At 45.8% G+C, this 26,536-nt stretch overlaps 1 protein-coding gene across 1 annotated transcript; it reads left to right on the plus strand.

Annotated features, from left to right (window-relative positions):
• Nucleotides 1-3,651: 3,651 nt before the first annotated feature.
• Nucleotides 3,652-25,868, plus strand: LOC147091605 (uncharacterized). Its single transcript, XM_085976832.1, has 2 exons — nucleotides 3,652-3,894; nucleotides 23,957-25,868. Exon 2 carries the CDS (start codon nucleotides 24,066-24,068, stop codon nucleotides 25,107-25,109), a length of 1,044 nt encoding a protein of 347 aa, XP_085832958.1. The 5' UTR covers nucleotides 3,652-3,894; nucleotides 23,957-24,065; the 3' UTR covers nucleotides 25,110-25,868.
• Nucleotides 25,869-26,536: the final 668 nt, after the last annotated feature.

Below are 26,536 nucleotides of genomic sequence, written 5' to 3' on the forward strand. Positions count from 1 at the left end.
AAAGACACACCCACCCCCTCCACATTTAAAGGGACACCCAACCCCTCCACATTTAAAAGGACACCCACCCCCTCCACATTTAAAAGGACATCCACCCCCTCCACATTGAAAGGGACACCCACCCCCCTCCACATTTAAAGGGACACCCGCCCCCTCCACATTTAAAAGGACACCCACCCCCTCCACATTTAAAGGGAGAACCACTCCCTCCACATTTAAAGGGACTCCCTCCCCCCTCTCGTGCGTTCTTCTGATTAAAGGGACAGCGACAATTCCCCCGGCCACCGCACCTTAGCAAGGATGTGAAAGACCTTGAGAGCGGGAAGAGGTTTACGCACTCATCCGATCATGGCTGATCATCCAAATTCAGTACCCGGTCCCTGCTTTCTCCCCATACCCCTTGATCCCTTTAGCCTTAAGAAATATATCCAACTCCTTCATGAATATATTTAATGAAGTGGCCTCCACTGCCTTCTGTGGTGGAGAATTCCACAGGTTCACCACTCTCTGGGTGAAGAAATTCCTCCTCATTTCTGTCCTAAATGGCCTACCCTTTATCCTTAGACTGTGTCCCCTGGTTCTGGACTCCCCGACCATCGGGAACATCCTTCCTGCATCTAGTTTGTCCAGTCCTGTCAGAATTTTATAAGTTTCAATGAGATCACCTCTCATTCTTCTAAACTCCAGTGAGTACAAGTCCAATCGACCCAATCTCTCCTCATACGTCATTCCTGCCATCCCAGGTATCAGCCTGGTTAATCTTCGCTGAACTCCTTCCATGGCAAGAACATCCTTCCTCAGATAAGGCGACCAAAACTGCACACAATACTCAAGATGTGGTCTCACCAAGGCCCTTTACAACTGCAGCAAGACATCCTTGTTCCTGTACTCAAAACCTCTCGCTACGAAGGCCAACATACCATTTGCCTTCTTAACTGCCTGCTGCACCTGCATGCTTACCTTCAGCGACTGGTGCACAAGGACACCCAGGTCTCGTTGCACTTCCCCTTCTCCCAATCTATTGCCATTTAGATAATAATCTGCCTTCCTGTTTTTGACACCAAAGTGAATAACCTCACATTTATCCACATTATATTGCATCTGCCATGTTTCTGACCAATCACCCAACATGTCCAAATCATACTGGAGTTTCTCGACATCCTCCTCACAGCACACACGCCCACCCAGCTTTGTGTCATCTGCAAATTTGGAGATATTACATCTAGTTCCCTTGTCCAGATCATTTATATATATTGTGAATAGCTGGTGTCCTAGGACCGATCCTTGCGGTACCCCACTAGTCACTGCCTGCCATTCGGAAAAAGACCCGTTTATTCCAACTCTTTGCTTTCTGTCTGCCAACCAGTTCTCTATCCAAGTCAATACCTTGCCCCCAATCCCATGTGCCTTAACTTTACACGCTAATCTCTTATGCGGGACTTTATCGAAGGCCTTCTGAAAGTCCAGATACACCACATCCACTGGTTCTCCCTTATCTATTTTACCAGTTACATCCTCAAAAAATTCCAGTAGATTAGTCAAGCAGGATTTACCTTTTGTGAATCCATGTTGACTTTGTCTGATCCTGTCACTGTTTTCCAAGTGCTCTGCTATTACATTTTTATATCGGACTCTAGCATTTTCCCCACTACCGATGTCAGGCTAACCGGTCTGTAATTCCCCGTTTTCTCTCTACCACCTTTTTTGAATAGTGGGGTAACATTAGCTACCCTCCAATCCATGGGTACTGTTCCAGATTCCATCGCATGTTGGAAGATGATCAGCAATGCATCTACTATTTCTAGGGCCACCTCCTTAAGTACCCTAGGATGTAGATTATCAGGCCCTGGGGATTTATCGGCCTTCAATCGCATCAATTTCCCTAACACCATTTCCCTACAAATACTGATTTCTTTCAGTTCCACCCTTTCATCAGACCCTATGTTCCCCGGCATCTCTGGGAGGTTATTAGTGTCCTCCTTTGTGAAGACAGAACCAAAATATGTATTTAGTTGGTCTGCCATTTCTTTGTTCCCCATTATAAATTCCCCTGATTCTGACTGCAAGGGACCTACGCTTGACTTCACCAATCTTTTTCTCTTCACATATCTATAAAAGCTTTTACACTCAGTTTTTATGTTCCCTGCAAGCTTACTCTCATATTCTATTTTCCCCTTCTTAATTAATCTCTTTGTCCTCCTTTGTTGAATCCTAAACTGCTCCCAATCCTCAGGATTATTGCTTTTTCTGGCCAATTTATGTGTCCTCTCCTTGGATCTTATGCTATCCCTAATTTCCCTTGTTAGCCACGGTTAAGTCACCTTTTTTGTTTTATTTTTATGCCAAACTGGGATGAACAAATTCTGTAGTTCATCCATGTGATCTTTGAATGTTTGCCAATGCCTATCCACCATCAACCCTTTGAGTGCCATTACCCAATCAATCCTACCCAACTCGCTCCTCAGACCATCGTAGTTTCCTTTATTTAAATTGAGGACCCCAGTCTCTGAGTCAACTACTTCATTCTCCATATAAATGAAGAATTCGATCATATTATGACCCAAGGGGCCTCGTACAACAAGATTGCTAATTAATCCTTTCTCGTCACATAATACCCAGTCTAAGAAGGCAGATGAGGCCAATTCATTAAATATATTCAAGAAAGAGTTGGATATATTTCTTAAGGCTAAAGGGATCAAGGGATATGGGGAGAAGGCAGGGACCGGGTACTGAGTTTGGATGATCAGCCATGATCGCATTGAATGGCGGAGCCGGCTCGAGGGGCCGAATGGCCTACTCCTGCTCCTATCTTTTATGTTTCTAAAATAGACTTTGCTTGCTTTGCTGACTCAGCAAACCTCATTTGCTTTGCTGTTTTTTGGCTGACTAAATAAAAGTTTTTTTTTGGCTGCATGCAGGTATTTAATTGAATTAGTTGATGCTTGCTGTCAGTCCTGGCCCTGGTCCCGCCCCTTCCTGCACCTCATTGGCTGACGCCGCTGTCAATCGACACCACGAGGGGATTGACAGTTGACGATTGATAGAAGCGCCTGCCCGCGCTGTGATTGGTGCAGGGGACTGCCAGTGGGCGTGTCCGGCCCCCGGGCCCACGTGGGGGAGTCAAAGGTTGGCTGGAGCGCATGCGCAGTCAGCCTGGCACCGTTGGGAAGCTTTTCAAAAAAAAAATTATCCCGAAACAAACTGAAAACACTCATTAATTGCCCGAACTCTCCTCCCCTCTAAAGTGCGATTATTATTATTCTTCGTTTTCCTCATTTGTGCGGCGTGTCTTTTTTTTACCTTGCGGTGGCGTGCGCCGATCCAACCGACCCCTGGGCGTTGCGTGCTGGCGTCAGCTCGTAAACGGTGGGGGGGGGGATTGATTGACGCGAGGCGCCCACCAATCAGAAGCGGGGAAAACGCTGGGAGGACCGGGCGGGCTGACGGTCCTCCAAGCAATGGCGGCGCGGGAGGGGGGCGGGACCTTATTGGGCTGCGTGCGCCGATCCAACCGACCCTTGGGTGTTGCGTGCATGCGTCAGCTCGTAAGCGGAGGGGGGGGGTGTTGATTTACGCGAGGCGCCCGCCAATCAGGAGCGCGGAGATCGCTGGGAGGACCGGACGGGCTGACAGTCCTCCAACCAATGGCGGCGCGGGAGGGGGGCGGTACCTCGGTGGGCTGCAGGCCGCTTTCCTGCTTTCATTCCCTATTATTTTATTTCCTTTCCAGTTTGAAAAAGGGTTCGACCCGAAACGTCACTCTAATTTCTCTCCCGGATGTTGCCTGGCCTGCTGAGTTTTTCCAGCATTTTATGTTGTTGTTTCCTGCTTTCATTGTCTGCAGGAGCTGTTAAAGGGGAGGAGGCGGAGGAGAGTGGAAAAACCCCCCAGCTTGTGAGTGTTTATTCCTTTGCATTACCTTTATTGCAAGGCTATTCATCAATTGCATTCATTTAAAAATAAGTGAACCTTTTCTCTTTTTGACTTTTATCCAAAACAAAAGTGCTGTGAACATTTTGGTGGGCAGCCACTTTTAAAGAGACAAAGACCAGCATTCTTCCTCCTCTCTCTCTCTCTCTCTTGTGAGTATTTGTGGTGGGTGAGAGGGGGGGTGTGCGAGAGGGTGGGGGGGTGAGTCAAAGGGGACTGCGGCCCCTTTCAACAAAAAAAATTGCTTGGCCATTTAAAGGGGAATGGGTGCCCCCCAGGTATTTAAAGGGGCAGTGCCTCTTTCTGTATCATGTAAGAGCAGGGAGGTTCTGCTTGAACTGTACAAAACACCAGTTAGGCCACCGGCTAGAGTGCTGCGTGCAGTTCTGCTCGCCCCATTGCAGGAAAGATGTGACTGCTCGAGACAGGCGATTTACGAGGATGTTGCCAGGACTAGAGAATTTCAGCTACAAGGAAAGATTGAATACATAGAAACATAGAAGATAATCTACATCCTAGGGTACTTAAGGACGTGGCCCTAGAAATAATAGATGCATGGCTGGTCATCTTCCAAAATTCGATAGACTCTGGAACAGTACCCATGGGTTGGAGGGTAGCTAATGTTACACCACAGTTCAAAAAAGGTGGTGGAGAGAAAAATAGGGAATTACAGACCGGTAAGCCTGACATCGGTAGTGGGGAAAATGCTAGAGTCCATTATAAAAGATGTAATAGCAGAGCACTTGGAAAACAGTGACAGGATCGGACAAAGTCAACATGGATTTACAAAAGGTAAATCGTGCTTGACTAATCTACTGGAAATTTTTGAGGATGTAACTGTTAAAATAGATAAGGGAGAACCAGTGGATGTGGTGTATTTGGATTTTCAAAAGGCTTTCGGTAAGGTCCCACATAGATTAGCGTGTAAAGTTAAGGCACATGGGATTGGGGGCAAGGTATTGACTTGGATGGAGAACTAGTTGGCAGACAGGAAGCAAAGAGTTGGAATAAACGGTTCTTTTTCCGAGTGACAGGCAGTGACTAGTGGGGTACAGCAGGGATCGGTCCTTGGATCCCAGCTATTCACAATATATATTAATGATCTCGACGAGGGAACTAGATGTATTATCTCCAAGTTTGCAGACGACACAAAGCTGGGTGGGCGTGTGTGCTGTGAGGAGGATGCCGAGAAACTCCAGTATGATTTGGACAGGTTGGGTGACTGGGCAGAAGCATGGCAGATGCAATATAACGTGGATAAATGCGAGGTTATCCACTTTGGTGTCAAAAACAGGAAGGTAGATTATTATCTGAATGGCAATAGATTGGGAGAAGGGGAAGTGCAACGAGACCTGGGTGTCCTTGTGCACCAGTCGCTGAAGGTAAGCATGCAGGTGCAGCAGGCGGTTAAGAAGGCAAATGGTATGTTGGCCTTCGTAGCGAGAGGGTTTGAGTACAGGAACAAGGATGTGTTGCTACAGTTGTACAGGGCCTTGGTGAGACCACATCTTGAGTATTGTGTGCAGTTTTGGTCGCTTTATCTGAGGAAGGATGTTCTTGCCACGGAAGGAGTGCAGCGAAGATTCACCAGGCTGATACCTGGGATGGCAGGAATGACGTATGAGGAGAGATTGGGTCGATTGGGCTTGTACTCGCTGGAGTTTACAAGAATGAGAGGGGATCTCATTGAAACTTATAAAATTCTAACAGGACTAGACAGACTAGATGCAGACAGGATGTTCCCGATGGTCGGGGAGTCCAGAACCAGGGGTCACAGTCTAAGGATACGGGGTAAGCCATTTAGGACAGAGATGAGGAGGAATTTCTTCACCCAGAGAGTGGTGAACCTGTGGAATTCTCTACCACAGAAGGCAGTAGAGGCCAATTCATTAAATATATTCAAGAAGGAGTTGGATATATTTCTTCAGGCTAAAGGGATCAAGGGATCTGGGGAGAAGGCAGGGACCGGGTACAGAATTTGGATGATCAGCCATGATCTCGTTGAATGGCGGAGCAGGCTCAAGGGGCCGAATGGCCTACTCCTGCTCCTATCTTCTATGTTTCCATGTGTCCCCAGGTATTTAAAGGGGCAGTGCCTCTCTCTTTCTGTATCATGTAAGAGCAGGGAGATTCTGCTTGAACTGTACAAAAACACCAGTTAGGCCACCGCGTGCAGTTCTGGTCGTCCCCATTGCAGGAAAGATGTGACTGCACGAGACTGGAGATTTACGAGGATGTTGCCAGGACTAGAGAATTTCAGCTGCAAGGAAAGATTGAATACATAGAAACATAGAAGATAGGAGCAGGAGTAGGCCATTCGGCCCCTCGAGCCTGCACCGCCATTCAGTGAGATCATGGCTGATCATCCAAACTCAGTACCCTGTCCCTGCCTTCTCCCTATATCCCTTGATCCCTTTAGCCTTAAGAAATATATCTAAATCCTTCTTGAATATATTTAATGAATTGGCCTCAACTGCCTTCTGTGGTAGAGAATTCCACAGGTTCACCACTCTCTGGGTGAAGAAATTCCTCCTCATCTCTGTCCTAAATGGCTTACCCCTTATCCTTAGACTGTGACCCCTGGTTCTGGACGTCCCGACCATCGAGAACATCCTTCCTGCGTCTAGTCTGTCTAGTCCTGTTAGAATTTTATAAGTTTCAATGAGATCCCCTCTCCTTCTTCTAAACTCCAGCGAGTATAAGCCCAATCGACCCAATCTCTCCTCATACATCATTCCTGCCATCCCAGGTATCAGCCTGGTGAATCTTCGCTGCACTCCCTCCATGGCAAGAACATCCTTGGCAACCAAAACTGCACACAATACTCAGGGTGCGGTCTCACCAAGGCCCTGCACAACTGCAGCAAGACATCCTTGTTCCTGTACTCGAATCCTCTCTATTAGCCTGTCTATGTCCTCTTGAAGTCTATCACTATCATCCTCACTGTTCACTATACTTCCAAGTTTTGTGTCATCTGCAAATTTTGAAATAGTGCCCTGTACACCCACGGCCAAGTCATTGATATATATCAACAACAACAACTTGTATTTCTATAGCGCCTTTAACGTAGTAAAACGTCCCAAGGTGCTGCACAGGAGTATTTTAAGACAAAAAAATCTGACACCGAGCCACATGGGAAATTAGGGCAGGTGACCAAAAGAGGCAGGTTTTAAGGAGGTTTAGGGAGGGAATTCCAGAGCTTAGGGCCCAGGCAGCTGAAGGCACAGCCACCAAAGGTTGAGTGATTATAATCAGGGATGCTCAAGAGGGCAGAATTAGAGGAGTGCAGATATCTCGGGGGATTGTGGGGCTGAAGGAGATTAACATAGAAACATAGAATATAGGAGCAGGAGTAGGCCATTCGGCCCCTCGAGCCTGCTCCACCATTCAATGCGATCATGGCTGATCATCCAAATTCAGTACCCGGTCCCTGCTTTCTCCCCATATCCCTTGATCCCTTTAGCCTGAAGAAATATATCCAACTCTTTTTTGAATATATTTAATGTATTGGCCTCTACTGCCTTCTGTGGTAGAGAATTCCACAGGTTCACCACTCTCTGGGTGAAGAAATTCCTCCTCATTTCAGTCCTAAATGGCTTACCCCTTATCCTTAGACTGTGACCCCTGGTTCTGCACTCCCCCGCCATCAGAAACATCCTTCCTGCACCTAGTCTGTCCAGGCCTGACAGAATTTTATAGGTTTCGATGAGATCCCCTCTCAGTCTTCTAAACTCCAGTGAGTATAAGCCTAATCGACACAATCTCTCCTCATACGTCATTCCTGCCATCCCAGGTATCAGCCTGGTGAATCTTCGCTGCACTCCTTCCATGGCAAGAACGTCCTTCCTCCGGTAAGGCGACCAAAACTGCACACAATACTCAAGGTGTGGTCTCACCAAGGCCCTGTACAACTGTAGCAAGACATCCTTGTTCCTGTACTCGAACCCTCTTGCTACGAAGGACAACATACCATTTGCCTTCTTAACCGCCTGCTGCACCTGCATGCTTACCTTCAGCAACTGGTGCACAAGAACACCCAGGTCTCTTTGCACTTCCCTTTCTCCCAATCTATTGCCATTCAAATAATAATCTGCCTTCCTGTTTTTGCCACCAAAGTGGATAACCTCACATTTATCCACATTGTAGTGCATTTGCCATGTTTCTGCCCAATCACCCAACCTGTCCAAATCGTACTGGAGTTTCACGACATCCTCCTCACAGCTTACCCTCCCACCCAGCTTTGTGTCGTCTGCAAATTTGGAGATATTACATCCAATTCCCTTGTCCAGATCATTAATATATATTGTGAACAGCTGGGGTCCTAGGACCGATCCTTGCGGTACCCCACTAGTCACTGCCTGCCACTCGGAAAACGACCCGTTTATTCCAACTCTTTGCTTTCTGTCCGCCAACCAGTTCTCTATCCAAGTCAATACCTTGCCCCCAATCCCATGTGCCTTAATTTTGCACGCTAATCTCTTATGTGGGACCTTATCGAAAGCCTTCTGAAAGTCCAAATACACCACATCCACTGGTTCTCCCTTATCTATTTTACCAGTTACATCCTCAAAAAATTCCAGTAGGTTAGTCAAGCATGATTTACCTTTTGTAAATCCATGTTGACTTTGTCCGATCCTGTCACTGCTTACCAAGTGCTCTGCTATTACATCTTTTATTTATAATGGACTCTAGCATTTTCCCCACTACTGATGTCAGGCTTACCGGTCTATAATTCCCTGTTTTCTCTCTACCACTTTTTTTGAATAGTGGGGTAATATTCTCTACCCTCCAATCCATGGGCACTGTTCCAGAGTCTATCGAATTTTGGAAGATGACCAGCAATGCCTCTACTATTTCTAGAGCCACTTCCTTAAGTACCCTGGGATGTAGATTATCAGGCCCTGGGGATTTATTGGCCTTCAGTCCCATCAATTTTCCTAACACCATTTCCCTACAAATACTGATTTCTTTCAGTTCCACCCTTTCATCAGACGCTATGTTCCCCGGCATCTCTGGGAGGTTATTTGTGTCCTCCTTTGTGAAGACAGAACCAAAGTATGAATTTAGTTGGTCTGCCATTTCTTTGTTCCCCATTATAAATTCCGCTGATTCTGACTGCAAGGGGCCTACACTTGACTTCACCAATCTTTTTCTCTTCACATATCTATAAAAGCTTTTACAGTCAGTTTTTATGTTGCCTGCTGGCTTACTCTCATATTCTATTTTCCCTTTCTTAATTAATCCCTTTGTCCGCCTTTGTTGAATCCTAAACTGCTCCCAATCCTCAGGATTATTGCTTTTTCTGGCCAATCTTTTATATGTCATCTCCTTGAATCTTATGCTATCCCTAATTTCCCTTGTTAGCCACGGTTGAGTCACCTTTTTTGTTTTATTTTTATGCCAAGCTGGGATCAACAAATTCTGTAGCTCATCCATTCGGTCTTTGAATGTTTGCCATTGCCTATCCACCGTCAACCCTTTGAGTGCCATTCCCCAATCAATCCTACCCAACTCGCTCCTCAGACCATCGTAGTTTCCTTTATTTAAATTGAGGACCCTTGTCTCTGAGTCAACTACTTCATTCTTCGTCTTAATGAAGAATTCGATCATATTATGATCGCTCAGACCCAAGGGGCCTCGTACAACAAGATTGCTAATTAATCCTTTCTCGTTACATAATACCCAGTCTAAGATGGCCTGATCTCTGGTTGGTTCCTCAACATATTGGTCCAAGAAACCATCCCGTAAACACTCCAGGAATTCCTCCTCCACAGTACTGTTACTAATTTGGTTAGCCCAATCTATATGTAGATTAAAGCCACCCATGATGACTGCTGTGCCCTTATTGCACGCTTCTTTAATTTCCCTTTTAATGCCATCCCCAACCTTCGCCTTACTGTTGGGAGGTCTATATACCACTCCCACTAATGTTTTTTTCCCCCTTTAGTATTTCTCAATTCTACTCATACAGATTCCACATCATCAGAGCTAATATCCTTCATTACAATTGTATTAATCCCTTCTTTAACCAGTAATGCTACCCCACCTCCCTTTCCTTTTTGCCTATCTTTCCTGAATATCGAATACCCCTGGATGTTGAGTTCCCAGTCTTGGCCATCCTTGAGCCACGTTTCCGTAATCCCAACCAAATCATATTCGTTTACCTCTATTTGCGCAGCCAATTTGTCCACCTTATTACAAATGCTCCTCGCATTAAGACACAAAGCCTTCAGGCTTGTTTTTTTAACGCTCTTCGACCTATTAGAATTATTATTTACTGTGGCCACGTTTGATTTAAACCGTTGATTTCTCTGACTGCCACTTTTGTTTTTCTCCTTCCTATCTTTTGCTTTTATCCCTGTTTCCCTTTCCTCTGTCTCCCTGCTCAGGTTCCCAACCCCCTGCCATTTTAGTTTAAACCCCCCCGAACTGTGCTCGCAAACCTCCCCGCAAGGATATTTGTCCCGCTCTGGTTCAGGTGCAACCCGTCCGACTTGTACAAGTCCCACCTTCCCCAGAAGCAGGCCCAGTGATCCAGGAAACTAAAGCCCTCCCTCCTGCACCAACTCTTTAGCCACGCATTCATCTGCTCTATCCTCCTATTCCTATACTCACTAGCACGTGGCACCGGGAGTAATCCAGAGATAGGAAGGGGTGAGGCCATGGAGGGATTTGAAAACAAGGATGAGAATTTTGCAATCGAGGCGTTGCTTAACCAGGAGCCAATGTAGGTCAGCGAGCACAGGGGTGATGGGTGAACGGGACTTGGTGCGAGTTAGGACACGGGCAGCCGAGTTTTGATTGACCTCAAGTTTCCGTGGGATGGAATGTGGGAGACCAGCCAGGAGTGTGTTGGAATAGTCAAGTCTAGAGGTAACAAAAGGCCCGGATGAGGGTTTCAGCAGCGGATGAGCTGAGGCGATGTCACGGAGCGATGTTACCGAGGTGGAAGTAGGCGGTCTTGGTTATGCTGCAGATATGTGGTCAGAAGCTCATTTCAGGGTCAAATATGACACCAAGGTTGCGAACAGTGTGGTTCAGCCTCAGACAGATGTTAAGAAGAGGGATGGAGTCAGTGGCTCGGGAACGGAGTTCGTGGTGGGGACCGAAAACAATGGCTTTGGTCTTCCCAATATTTAATTGGAGAAAATATTTGCTCATCCAGAACATATCAAGAAAAGCAGTGGTCCTCGAACCAACACCTGGGGAACGCCACTGTGTACCTTCCTCCGGTCCGAAAAACAACCGTTCACCACTACTCTCTGTTTCCTGTCACTGGGCCAATTTCATATCCATGCTGCCACTGTCCCTTTTATTAATGGGCTTGCCAGAAAAGTTGAAGCCCATGGTTGTGGCACTTTATCAAATGCCTTTTGGAAATCCATGTACACCACAGCACAGGAACATAGAAGGTAGGAGCAGGAGTAGGCCATTGGGCCCCTTGAGCCTGTTCCGCCATTTAATGAGATCATGGCTGTTTATCCAATTTCAGTACCCTGTCCCTGCTTTCTCCCCATACCCCTTCATCCCTTTCGCCTTAAGAAATATATCTAACTCCTTCTTGAATATATTTAATGAATTGGCCTCCACTGCCTTCTGTGGTAGAGAATTCCACAGGTTCACCACTCTTCGGGTGAAGAAATTCCTCCTCATCTCTGTCCTAAATGGCTTACCCCTTATCCTTAGACTGTGACCCCTGGTTCTGGACTCCCCGGCTATCAGAAACATCCTTCCTGCATCTAGTCTGTCCAGTCCTGTTAGAATTTTATAAGTTTCAATGAGATCCCCTCTCATTCTTCTAAACTCCAGCGAGTATAAGCCCAATCGACCCAATCTCTCCTCATACGTCATTCCTGTCATCCCAGGTATCAGTCTGGTGAATCTTCGCTGCACTCCCTCCATGGCAAGAGCATCCTTCCTCAGATAAGGCGACCAAAATTGCACACATTACTCAAGGTGTGGTCTCACCAAGGCCCTGTACAACTGCAGCAAGACATCCTTGTTCCTGTACTCAAACCCTCTCGCTACGAAGGTCAACATACCATTTGCCTTCTTAACCGCCTGCTGCACCTGCATGCTTGCCTTCAGCGATTGGTGCACAAGGACACCCAGGTCTCGTTGCACTTCCCCCTTCTCCCAGTCTATTGCCGTTCAGATAATCTGCCTTCCTGTTTTTGCCACCAAAGTGGATAACCTCGCATTTATCCACATTATACTGCATCTGCCCAATCACCCAAACTGTCCAAATCATCCTGGAGTTTCTCGGCATCCTCCTCACAGCACACACGCCCACCCAGCTTTGTGTCGTCTGCAAACTTGGAGATATTACATCTAGTTCCCTCGTCTAGATCATTAATATATATTGTGAATAGCTGGGATCCAAGGACCGATCCCTGCGGTACCCCACTAGTCACTGACTGCCATTCGGAAAAAGACCCATTTATTCCAACACTTTGCTTCCTGTCTGCCAACCAGTTCTCTATCCAAGTCCGTACCTTGCCCCCAATCCCATGTGCCTTAACTTTACACACTAATCTCTTATGTGGGACCTTATCGAAAGCCTTCTGAAAGTCCAAATACACCACATCCACTGGTTCTCCCTTATCTATTTTACCAGTTACATCCTCTAAAAATTCCAGTAGATTAGTCAAGCATGATTTACCTTTTGTAAATCCATGTTGACTTTGTCCGATCCTGTCACTGTTTTCCAAGTGCTCTGCTATTACATCTTTTATAATGGACTCTAGCATTTTCCCCAGTACTGATGTCAGGCTTATAATTCCCCATTTTCTCTCTACCACATTTTTTGAATAGTGGGGTAACATTAGCTACCCTCCAATCCATGGGAACTGTTCCAGAGTCTATCGAATTTTGGAAGATGACCAGCAATGCATCTACTATTTCTAGGGCCACTTCCTCGAGTACCCTCGGATGTAGATTATCAGGCCCTGGGGATTTATCGGCCTTCAATCCCGTCAATTTCCCTAATACCATTTCCCTACAAATATCTATTTCTTTCAGCTCCTCCCTCTCATTAGACCCTATGTTCCCCGAAATCTCTGGGAGGTTATTTGTGTCCTCCTTTGTGAAGACAGAACCAAAGTATATATTTCATTGGTCTGCCATTTCTTTGTTCCCCATTATAAATTTCCCTGATTCTGACTGCAAGGGACCTATGCTTGATTTCACCAATCTTTTTCTCTTCACATATATATAGAAGCTTTTAAAGTCAGTTTTTATGTTCCCTGCAAGCTTACTCTCATACTCTATTTCCCCCCTCTTAATTGATCCCTTTGTCCTCCTTTGCTGAATCCTAAACTGCTCCCAATCCTCAGGTTTGCTGCTTTTTCTGGCCAATTTATATGTCCTCTCCTTGGATCTTATGCTATCCCTAATTTCCCTTATTAGCCACGGTTGATTCACCTTTTTTGTTTTATTTTTATGCCAAACGGGGATGAACAAATTCTGTAGTTCATCCATGTGATCTTTAATAGTTTGCAATTGCCTATCCACCGTCAACCCTTTGAGTGTCATTCCCCAATCAATCCTACCCAACTCGCGCCTCATACTATCATAGTTTCCTTTATTTAAATTCAGGACCCTTGTCTCTGAGTCAAATACTTCACTCTCCATCTTAATGAAGAATTCGATCATCATATGATCGCTATGCCCCAAGGGGCCTCGCACAACAAGATTGTTAATTATTCCTTTCTCATTACATAATACCCAGTCTAAGATGGCCTGATCTCTAGTTGGCTCCTTGACATATTGGTCCCGGAAACCATCCTGTATACACGCCAGGAATTCCTCCTCCACAGTATTGTTACTAATTTGGTTAGCCCAATCTATATGTAGATTAAAGTCACCCATGATAACTGCTGTGCCCTTATTACACGTGTCTCTAATTTCCCGTTTACTGCCATCCCCAACCTTAGCATTACTGTTTGGAGGTCTATATACCACTCCCACTAATGTTTTCTGTCCCTTTTTTATTTCTCAGCTCTACCCATACAGATTCCACATCATCAGCGCTAATATCCTTCCTTACAATTGTGTTAATCTCCTCTTTAACCAGCAATGGTACCCCACCTCCTTTTCCTTTTTGCCTGTCTTTCCTGAATATTGAATACCCCTGGATGTTGAGTTCCCAGCCCTGGTCACCCTGGAGCCATGTTTCCGTAATCCCAATCATATCATATACCTCAATGGCTTCGGTCTTCTCGATATTTAATTGGAGAACATTTCTGCTAATCCAGAACTGGATGTCGGACAAGCAGTCTGACCATTTAGAGACAGTGGAGGGGTTGAGAGAAGTGGTAGTGATGTAGAGCTGGGTGTCGTCGGCGTACATGTGGAAACTGTGGGGGGGGAAATGGAATTAAACTTCATCTTCAGAAAACAGAGAGACTGTTCAAGAAAGCCTGAAGTCTCTCAAAATGGACAGGTTCACAGTACAGAAATCTACACCAACAACAAGAAGTATTTATATAGCACCTTTAAAATAGTAAAATGTCACAAGGTGCTTCACAGGAGTATTAGAAGACAAAAAATTTGACACCGAGCCACATAAGGAGATATTAGGGGAGATGGCCAAAAGCTTGGTCACAGAGGTGGGTTTTAAGGAGCATCTTAAAGGAGGAAAGAGAGGCGGAGAGGTTTAGGGAGGGAATTCCAGAGCTTAAGGCCCAGGCAGCTGAAGGCACGGCCGCCAATGGTGGAGCGATTAAAAATCAGGGATGCTCAAGAGGCCAGAATTGGAGGAGCGCAGAGATCTCTTTTGGGGGGGTGGTGGCTGGAGGAGATTGCAGAGATGGGGAGGGGGGTGAGGCCACGGAGCGATCTGCGCCAGGATGAGAATTTTGAAATCGATTGTACGAACAGTTCTCCACCCAGATTTCATCCCCTGTCAGCCTGACTGTCTACCCTGACTGTAACTGGTAGAATAGATAAGGGAGATAAGTGGATGTGGTGTATTTGGACTTTCAGAAGGCTTTCAATACGGTTCCGCATAAGAGATTAGCGTGCAAAGTTAAAGCACATGGGATTGGGGGCAAAGTACTGACTTGGATAGAGAACTGGTTGGCAGACAGGAAGCAAAGAGTTGGAATAAACGGGTCTTTTTCCGAGTGACAGGCAGTGACTAGTGGGGTACCACAGGGATCGGTCCTGGGACCCCAGCTATTCACAATATATATAAATTATCGAGACGAGGGAACTAGATGTAATATCTCCAAGTTTGCAGACAAAAACAAAGCTGGGTGGGCATGTGTGCTCTGACGATGCAGAGAAACTCCAGTATGATTTGGACAGGTTGGGTGATTGGGCAGAAGCATAGCAGATGCAATATAATGCGAGGTTATCCACTTTGGTGGCAAAAACAGGAAGGCAGATTATTATCTGAATGGCAATAGATTGGGAGAAGGGGAAGTGCAACGAGACCTGGGTGTCCTTGTGCACCAGTCGCTGAAGGTAAGCATGCAGGTGCAGCAGGTGGTTAAGAAGGCAAATGGTATTTTGGCCTTCGTAGCGAGAGGGTTTGAGTACAGGAACAAGGATGTCTTGCTGCAGTTGTACAGGGCCTTGGTGAGACCGCACCTTGAGTATTGTGTGCAGTTTTGGTCGCCTATTCTGAGGAAGGACGTTCTTGCCATGGAGAGAGTGCAGCGAAGATTCACCAGACTGATACCTGGGTAAATGTTTGTCCCTCAACCAACATCACTAGGAGGCGGATGGTGTGGTCATTGTCGCATTGCTGTCTGTGGTAGCTTGCTGTGTGCGGGTTGTCTGCCGCATTTCCTGCATTGCAGCGGTGACTACACTTCAAAGAGACTACTTCATTGGCTGTGAGGCGCTTTGGGACGTCCTGAGGTGGTGAAAGGGGGCTGGAGAAATGTGAATATTAACGATTTGGAGGAAGGGACCGAGTGCAACATATCCAAGTTTGCCGACGATACAAAGATGGGAGGGAAAGCAGCGAGTGAGGAGGACATAAAAAAAGCTGCAAAAGGACATAGACAGGCTAAGTGAGTGGGCAGAAATTTGGCAGATGGAATATAATGTTGGAAAGTGTGAGGTTATGCACTTTGACAGAAAAAATTAAAGAGCAAGTTATTATCTAAATGGAGAGAAACTGCAAAGTGCTACAGTACAAAGGGATCTGGGGGTCCTGGTACATGAAACACAAAGGTTAGTATGCAAGTACAGCAGGTGATCAGGAAGGCCAATGGAATCTTGGCTTTTATTGCAAGGGGGATGGAGTATAAAAGCAGGGAAGTCTTGCTTCAGTTATACAGGGTACTGGTGAGGCCACACCTGGAATACTGCGTACAGTTTTGGTTTCCATATTTAAGAAAAGATATACTTGCTCTCGAGGCAGTTCAGAGAAGGTTCACTCGGTTGATTCCGGAGATGAGGGGGTTGACTTATGAGGAAAGGTTGAGTAGGTTGGGCCTCTACTCATTGGAATTCAGGAGAATGAGAGGCGATCGTATCGAAACATATAAGATTGTGAGGGGGCTTGATCGGGTGGATGAGGTGAGGATGTTTCCGCTGATGGGTGAAGCTAGAACTAGGGGGCATAATCTTAGAATAAGGGGCTGCCCTTTCAAAACTGAGATGAGGAGAAACTTCTTCACTCAGAGGGTAGTAAATCTATGGAATTTGCTACCCCAGAGAGCTGTGGAAGCTGCGACATTAAATACATTTAAAACGGAGATAGACAGTTTCCTAGCTGATAAGGGAATTAGGGGTTACGGGGAGCGGGCAGGGAAGTGGACGTGAGTCTAGGTTCGGATCAGCCATGATCCTATTGAATGGCGGAGCAGGCCCGAGGGGCCGTATGGCCTACTCCTGCTCCTACTTCTTATGTTCTTATGGCAGGAATGAGGTATGAGGAGAGATTGGGTCGATTGGGCTTATACTCGCTGGAGTTTAGAAGAATGAGAGGGGATCTCATTGAAACTTCTAAAATTCTAACAGGACTAGACAGACTAGATGTAGGAAGGATGTTCCCGATGGTCGGGGAGTCCAGAACCAGGGGTCACAGTCTAAGGATAAGGGGTAAGCCATTTAGGACAGAGATGAGGAGGAATTTCTTCACCCAGAGAATGGTGAACCTGTGGAATTCTCTACCACAGAAGGCAGTGGAGGCCAATTCATTAAATATATTCAAGAAGGAGTTAGATATATTTCTTAAGGCTAAAGGGATCAAGGGGTATGGGGAGAAAGCAGTGACAGGGTACTGAATTTGGATGATCAGCCATGGTCTCATTGAATGGCGGAGCAGGCTCGAGGGGCTGAATGGCCTACTCCTGCTCCTATCTTCTATGTTTCTGTCCTATGAATGTGCCTCCTTATTGTTGCTTCTGCATGCTAACTTCTGAAAGTTAGCATGCAGGTACAGCAAGTAATTAGAAAGGCAAATGGAATTGCCTTTATTGTAAGGGGTATGGAGTATAAAAGAGGGGAAGTTTTGATGCAACTTTACAGGGCGCTGGTGAGACCACACCTTGAGTACTGCGTACAGTTTTGGTCTCCTTATTTAAGGAAGGATATACTTGCATTGGATGCAGTGCAGAGAAACATAGAAAAATAGGAGCAGGAGTCGGCCATTCGGCCCTTCGAGCCTGCTCCGCCATTCAATATGATCATGGCTGTTCCTCTGTCTCAATACCATATTCCCGCTCTCTCCCCATACCCCTTGATGCCTTTTGTGTCTAGAAATCTATCCATCTCCTTCTTAAATATATTCAGTGACTTGGCCTCCACAGCCTTCTGTGGTAGAGAATTCCACAGGTTCACCACCCTCCGAGTGAAGAAATTTCTCCTCATCTCAGTCTTAAATGTCCTACCCTGTATCCTGAGACTGTGACCCCTCGTTCTAGAATCCCCAGCCAGGGTAAACATTCTCCCTGCATCCAGTCTGTCTAGCCCTGTCAGAATTTTATACGTTTCAATGAGATCCCCTCTCATTCTTCTAAACTCTAGTGAATACAAGCCTAGTCGACCCAATCTCTCCTCATGCGACAGTCCTGCCATCCCAGGAATCGGTCTGGTGAACCTTCGCTGCACTCCCTCTATGGCAAGTCTTAGGTAGGTCAGGAGACCAAAACTGCACACAGTACTCCAGGTGTGGTCTCACCAAGGCCCTATATAACTGGAGTAAGACATCCTTGCTCCTGTACTCAAATCCTCTTGCAATGAAGGCCAACATACCATTTGCCTTCCTAACTGCTTGCTGCACCTGCATGTTTGCTTTCAGTGACTGGTGTACCAGGACACCCAGGTCCCTCTGTACATCAACATTTCCCAATCTATCACCATTTAAGTAATACTCTGCCTTTCTGTTTTTCCTACTGAAGTGGATAACTTCACATTTATCCACATTCTACTGCATCTGCCATGTATTTGCCCGCTCACTCAACTTGTCTAAATCGCCTTGAAGCCTCTTTGCATCCTCCTCACAACTCACAAACCCACCTAGTTTCGTGTCATCAGCGGACTTGGAAATATTACATTTGGTTCCCTCATCCAAATCATTGATATATATATTGTGAATAGCTGGGGCCCAAGCACTGATCCCTGCGGTACCCCACTAGTCACCGCCTGCCACCCTGAAAAAGACCCATTTATTCCTACTCTCTGTTTCCTGTCTGTCAACCAATTTTCAATCCATGCCAGTATAGTACCCGCAATCCCATTGCCTTAATTTTGCACACTAACCTCTTTTTACGTGGGACTTTATCAAAGGCCTTTTGAAAATCCAAATACACCACATCCACCAGTTCTCCATTATCTATTCTACCAGTTACATCCTCAAAAGGCTCCAGTAGGTTTACATAAGAACATAAGAAATAGGAGCAGGAGTAGGCCAATCGGCCCCTCGAGCCTGCTCCGCCATTCAATAAGATCATGGCTGATCTGATCCTAACCGCCAATCTACTATCACAGAACCATCTCCTGAATCTAATAGAATTAGACACACGAAATAGGAGCAGGATCGGGCTACACGGCCCCTGGGCCCGCTCCGCTACCCACAGGGCCATGACCGATCCGAACCTAGACTCATGTCCAAATTCCTGCCCGCTCCCTGTAACCCTTAATTCCCTTTACTTCTAGGAAACTGTCTATTTCTGTTTTAAATGTATGTAATGATGTAGCTTCTACAACTTTTTGGGGCAGCATATTCCATGGATCTACCACCCTCTGAGTGAAGTAGTTCCTCCTCATCTCAGTTTTGAAAGAGCAGCCCCTTATTCTAAGACTATGCCCCCTGGTTCTAGTTTCACCCATCATCGGGAACATCCTCTCCGCATCCACCCGATCCAACCCCTTCACAATCTTATATGTTTCAATAAGATCGCCTCTCATTCTTCTGAACTCCAATGAGTAGAGTCCCAATCTACTCAACCTCTCCTCATATGTCCATCCCCTCATCCCCGGGATTAACCGAGTGAACCTTCTTTGTACTGACTCGAGAGCAAGTATGTCTTTTCTTAAGTATGGACACCAAAACTGTATGCAGTATTCCAGGTGCAGTCTCACCAATACCTTGTACAACTGAAGCAATACCTCCCTATTTTTATATTCTATCCCCCTAGCAATGAAAGCCAACATTCCATTGGCCTTCTTAATCACTTGCTGCACCTGCATACTAACCTTTTGAGTTTCGTGCACCAGGACCCCCAGATCCCTTTGTACTTCAGTACTTTCCAGTTCCTTGCCATTAGATAATAACTTGCTCTACGATTTTTCCTGCCAAAGTGCATAACCTCACACTTTCCAGTATTATATTCCATCTGCCAAATCTCTGCCCACCTACTTAGCCTGTCTATGTCCCCTTGCAGGTTTTTTATGTCCTCCTCACTCACTACTTTCCCTCCCATCTTAGTATCATCTGCAAACTTTGGTATGTTACACTCGGTCCCCTCCTCCAAATCGTTAATATAGATTGTAAAGAGTTGGGGACCCAGCACTGACCCCTGCGGAACACCACTAGTTACTGATTGCCTGTCTGAGAATGAACCATTTATCCCAACTCTCTGCCTTCTGTTAGATAGCCAATCCTCTATCCATGCCAGAATATTACCCCCAATCCCGTGAATTTTTATCTTAAGCAATAATCTTTTGTGTGGCACCTTGTCAAATGCCTTTTGGAAGTCTAAATACACTACGTCCACTGGTTCCCCTTTATCCACCCTATATGTTACTTCCTCAAAGAACTCCAGCAAATTTGTCAAACATGACTTCCCCTTCATAAAACCATGCTGACTTTGTCCTATTAAATTATGTTTATCCAAATGTCCTGTTACTGTCTCCTTAATAATGGACTCCAAAATTTTACCTACCACAGATGTTAGGCTAACCGGTCTATAGTTTCCAGCCTTCTGTTTACTGCCCTTTTTAAATAAGGGTGTTACATTAGCAGTTTTCCAGTCTGCCGGGACCTTTGCTGAGTCCAGGGAGTTTTGGAAAATTATTACCAATGCATCCACAATCCCTACCGCCACTTCCCTCAAGACCCTAGGATGTAAGCCATCAGGTCCAGGTGATTTATCCGCCTTGAGTCCCATTATTTTACCGAGTACCACTTCCTTAGTGATTTTGATCGTGTTTAGCTCCTCCCCCCCCCCCCCCCCCCCTATAGCCCCCTGTTTGTCCAGTGTTGGGATATTCTTAGTGTCCTCTACTGTAAAGACTGATACAAAATATTCATTCAGTGTTTTTGCCATCTCCATATTTCCCACGATTAATTTCCCAGTCTCATCCTCTAAGGGACCAACACTTACTTTAGCCACCCTTTTTCTTTTTATATAACTATTGATGCGCTTTCAATTACTCATAAAAGACTGAGAGTTAAGAGAGTAACTAAAGGCTTTTATTAACAAAAGAATGAAGGTCTGCCTCGAGTGGTCGACCGGTCCAGAAATACAAAGGGCTGGGGCGCAGTCACCTTTATACTAGGACTTGTGGGAGGAGTCAGCCGAGGCATGTCCAGGCATGTACACAGTGGAATACAAACAGTGGTTTACCACAACTATAAAAACTCTTACTATCTGTTTTTATATTTTTTGCTAATTTACTTTCATAATCTATCTTCCCTTTCTTAATCAATCTTTTTGTTATTTTTTGCTGTCTTTTAAAGTTTTCCCAATCCTCTATCCTCCCACAAGATTTGGCTACCTTATATGCCCTTGTTTTTAGTCGAATACTATCCTTAATTTCGTTACTTAGCCACGGATGGCTGTCTTTTCTTTTATACCCTTTTCTTCTCAGTGGAATATATTTTTTTTGGAAGTTGTAAAATAACTCCTTAAATGTACACCACTGATCATGTATCGTCTTACCCTTTAATCTATTTTCCCAATCCACTCTACTCAATTCCGCTCTCATACCTTCATAGTCTCCTTTATTCAAGCTTAGCACGCTTGTTTGAGATCCAACCTCCTCACCCTCTAATTGAATATGGAATTCAACCATGTTGTGGTCACTCATTCCAAGGGGATCCTTTACCAGGACATTTTTAATTAATCCTGTCTCGTTACACAGGACCAGATCTAAGGTTGCTTGCCCCCTGGTCGGTTCAGTTACAAACTACTCAAGAAACCCATCCCTAATACACTCAATGAACTCATCCTCAAGGCAGCCCTGCGCAATTTGATTTGTCCAATTAATATGAGAGTTAAAATCCCCCATAATTATAGATGTTCCCTTATTACAAGCCTCAACTATTTCCTGATTGATACTCCGTCCAACAGAGTTGCAACTGTTCGGAGGCCTATAGACTACGCCCACTAGTGTTTTTTCCCCTTATTATTCCTTATCTCCACCCAAACTGTTTCATTATCCTGATCTTTTGACCCAATATCATTTCTCTGTATTACAGTGATTCCTTCCTTTATTAACATAGCCACCCCACCTCCCATTCCTTCCTGCCTGTCCTTCCTGATCGTTAAATAACCTGGTATGTTTAATTCCCAGGCATTGTCACCCTGCAGCCATGTTTCTGTAATGGCCACAAGATCATACCCATATGTAGTTATTTATGCCATTAACTCGTCTATTTTGTTACGAATGCTACGTGCATTCAGATAGAGAACTTTCAAAGATGTTTTGTGACACTTAGTTCCTGCTTTTGCCCTTTTTATTACTTTACCTTTTACTCCATACCTTCTGCCTCTTCCTGACACGCTCTGGTTTTTAATTTCCCCACTGCTACCTAAGTCTATGACCTTCTCTGTTGTCATTTTTATTATTTGCTCTCTAGGAACCTCCCCCACCACTAGTTAGTTTAAAGCCCTCTCTACAGCCCTAGTTATATGATTCACCAGAACTCTAGTCCCAGCACTGGCCAAGTGAAGCCCATCCCAACGGAACAGTTCCCTCCTGCCCCAGTAATGTTGCCAGTGTCCCAGGAAGCAAAACCCATTTCTCCCACACCAGTCTTTGAGCCACGCATTTAACTCTCTAATTTTATTTGTCCTAGCCAAATTCGCTCGTGGCTCAGGTAATAATCCAGAGATTATTACCCTTGAGGTTCTGTTTTTTAATTTGACCCCTAGCTGTTCATACTCCTTTAACAGAACCGGCTTCCTAGTCCTATCTACATCGTTTGTACCAACATGGACCACGACAACTGGATCCACCCCCTCCCACTGCAAATTTCTTTCCAGCCCAGAGGAGATATCCTTAACCCTGGCAACACAGCCTTCGGGACTCTCGCTCTCGGCTGCAGAGAACTCTATCTATCCCCCTAATAATACTATCCCCTACCACTACAACATTTCTATTTACTCCCCACTCTTGAATGGCCCCCCGTTCCACGGTGATGTGGCCAGGTTGCTCATCCTCCCTGCAGTCCCTGCTCCCGTCCCCACAGGGAGTAAGAACCTCGAACCTGTTGGACAAGGGCTGCGGCTCCTCCAACACTACCTCCTGGATCCCTGTACCTGCCTCACTCGTAGTCACACCGTCCTGTCCCTGACCATGGGCTACATCTGAATTAATTAACTTCATAGGTGTGACCACCTCCTGAAACACAGAGTCCAGGTACTTCTCCCCCTCCCTGATGTGTCGCAGTGTCTGAAGCTCAGACTCCAGCTCATCAACATGGAGCTGGAGTTCCTGTAGCAGCAGACACTTGTCACAGATGTAATCACCGTGAGCCTCAATGGGGTCCACTGGCTTCCACATCTCGCAACAGTAACACATCACCTGCTCCATTCTATGTAATTAATTAAATTTTTTATTGTTAGTTATGGACACCCTCTATCCGATTATAGATGCTAGTATCCCCTTTAATTAATTGGATTTAAATTAAATCAATCCCTCTAATTAGACCAGTTAAATGGTTTACCAACAGTCACTCTGCACCAGAAAGGCCTTATTAACTACAACCCACAGAGTTAAAGTTTGAAAAGAGCACCTAACACCCCACTTACCCTAACTCACACTTAGCTAAACTCACAGCACTCTCTGCTGACTCGCACTCAGTGCTTGCTCGCACTAGCACTGGTCTTTTTATACTGTTTGTTTGTTTACAGCCAAATGAGTCACCCCTGCTGATTGGTTAGAGAACTGGTTTCCACTGCCTGCTGTGCCAATTTACTCCTACTGCAGTGTAACCTTGTTTTACTCTTCTTAAACCAACAGAATCCCAAATATTTAACTTCTCCCCTTTACTTAAACTGCTTAAGTAATCTTATCAAGAATGATTTAAAGAGAAATAACAATTAAAGAACTCTCACACTTACCCAAACTCTCAGCACTCTCTGCTGACTCGCACTCAAACACGATTTCCCTTTCATAAATCCGTGCTGACTTTGTCTGATCCCGTTGATATTTTCTAAGTGTCCTGTTATCACATCCTTTATAATAGACTCTTTAGCATTTTCCCTACTACTGATGGTAGGCTAACCAACTTGTGCAGCAGCTGGGGCCTGAAAATCAGCTGCACTGCCCCTGGGCTGGGAAAGGGGGACATGAGGCAACATTCTCCCTCTTACCCCTTTCTACACTCCTTTTACAGGGTTTTAGAAGTGGAGCATTTACAGACGGGAAGCTCAGACCAAACATCACGTCAGGGTCTGACAGAGTCGCTCGATTCATCAGGACCTGAATATCATCGGCCTTTGCACATGGAAGGAGAGAGCAGCGATCGCAGCGCAAACAAACTGCACACGTGTTCCGTGTGTGGACTCGGATTCAGCCGATCGCCTGACCTGGCGAGACATGTGCACCGTCACACTGGGGAGAAACCGGGTAAAGGTGGGGACGGCGGGAATGGATTCAGTTCCCCGTCTACGTCAGAAGTTCATCCGCACAGTCACCCTGGGGACGGTCCGTTCACCTGCTCCGTCTTTGGGAAGGAATACACTCGCACATCCCACCTGCTGAGACACCAGCTTGTCCACACTGATGAGAGACCGTTTCAATGTTCTGACTGTGGGAAGAGGTTTAAAAGCTCCACGAATCTGATGACACACCAGCGGTCTCACACTGGAGAGAGACTGTTCATCTGCTCTGTGTGTGGGAAGGGTTTCACTGTGTCATCCAACCTGCTGCAATATGAGCGAGTTCACACTGGAGAGAGGCATTTCTCCTGCTGTGAGTGTGGGAAACATTTCACTCAGTCATCCATCCTGCAGACACAGCAGCGAGTTCACACTGGGGCGAGGCCGTTTAAATGTTCCGACTGTGGGAAGAGCTTTAAATACCCTGGGGACTTGAAGCAACACCAGCTTGCTCACACTGATGCGAGGCTGTTTAAATGTTCTGACTGTGGGAAGAGCTTTAAAAACTCAGGGAATCTGACCAGACACCAACGAGTTCACACTGATGAGAGAGCATTTAAATGTTCCGACTGTGGGAAGAGCTTTAAAAGCTCCGGGGAGCTGACCAGCCACCAGCTTGCTCACACTGATGAGAGAGCATTTCAATGTTCTGACTGTGGGAAGAGCTTTAAAAGACCCGGGGTTCTGACCAGACACCAGCGAGTTCACACTGGGGAGGGTCTGTTTACCTGCTCCATGTGTGGAAAGGGATTCACTGAGTCAGCTACCTTGCTGAGACACCAGCTTGTTCACACTGATGAGAGACCCTTTAAATGTTCTGACTGTGGGAAGAGCTTTAAATGCTCTGGGCATCTGAAGCAACACCAGCAAGTTCACACTGTTCTGTAGTGCAGGGCCCTGCAGACAGCTGGGTGACATGAACATGGAATGGATGAATGTTTTATAAATTCCTGTACTATTGTTTAATCTTTCAAACTGTTGTGCCGATGATTCCCTTGATTTGACTGTTCGTTATTTTTTTCCCTTATCACAGGCAATTGCCTATTAAAAGTCAACCATGTGCCCCTTTAAAAAGGGGGCACAACCAATAAAATGTGTAACATAACAAAAAAAAGTTTAAAGGGAACTTAACAAATGAAATTAAAATTCTATTTTCGGTGGTGGTGATGATGCACGCCAGTCCCTCCAGTACCCACCGGTTGTGGAAGGCCTCGAGTGCGCCGGTGGACTGTTCATGTTATCACATAGAATAGGTCGACAAGTAAAGGCACAACGTCTGGGTGTGAATCTAATAATAACCTCACGGACCGTATAGGTGTGATACCCAGACGGGCTTGTGGTTATAGTCTGGTCACAGATGGACTAAATCCCCTTTACTCACCTCTACAACAGGTGATGGAGATTCACAATCTGCACAGGGTGGGGAAGGGACCTAGGAACAGGACGAGGCCATTCAGCCCCTCGAGCCTATTCCGCCATTCAATCAGATCACGGCTAATCCGTATCTCACTCCATCTACCTGCTCTGGTTCCATAAGCCTTAATACCCATACCCAACAAATTCTATCATTCTCCATTTGATATTTTCAGTTGACCCCCAGCCTCAACAGCTTTTTGTGGGAGTGTGATCCAGATTTCCACTACCCTGTGTGTGAAGAAGTGCTTCTTGACATCACCCCTGAAGGGCTTAGCTCTAATTTTAAGGTTGTGCCCCCTTGTTCTGGACTCCCCACAGCTCCACCAGAGAAAATAGTTTCTCTCTCTCGACCCGATCAACTCCTTTAGTCATCTTAAACACCTCATTAGATCACCCCTTAATCTCCTACACTCGAGGGAATACCAGCCCAGTCTGTGCAACCTGGCCTCATAACTTAACCCTTTCAGCTCCGGTATCATTCTGGTGAATCTGTGCTGCGTCCCTCCAAGGCCAGTATATCCTTCCTGAGGGGCGGGGCCCAGAACAGAACAGGAGGGCAACAGAAAATGCTGAAAATACTCAGCAGGCCAGGCAGCATCCGTGGAGAGAGAAACAGAGTTAACGTTTCAGGTCTGGGACCCTTCATCAGAACTGGAAAAAGCTGTAGATGTAACAGATATTAAGCAGGTGCAGAGACGGCGGGGGGGGAGAGTTAGGAGGGGAGGAAGGAATTGAAGAACATCCTGTACTTTTGTAAGAGGCAGGAAAGATAAAATGTTGCAAATGGGAGTGGCAAAAATAATACTGCATGAAAAATGGGGGCAGGGATAATTATCTGAAATTGTTAAACTCGATGTTGAGTCCGGCAGACTGCAAAGTGCCTAATCGAAAGATGAGGT

The sequence above is a fragment of the Somniosus microcephalus genome, unplaced genomic scaffold (genome assembly GCF_052327205.1).
Source record: "Somniosus microcephalus isolate GS21.2 unplaced genomic scaffold, FLI_Smic_1.0 unresolved_chr3, whole genome shotgun sequence".
Lineage (NCBI taxonomy): Eukaryota > Metazoa > Chordata > Chondrichthyes > Squaliformes > Somniosidae > Somniosus > Somniosus microcephalus.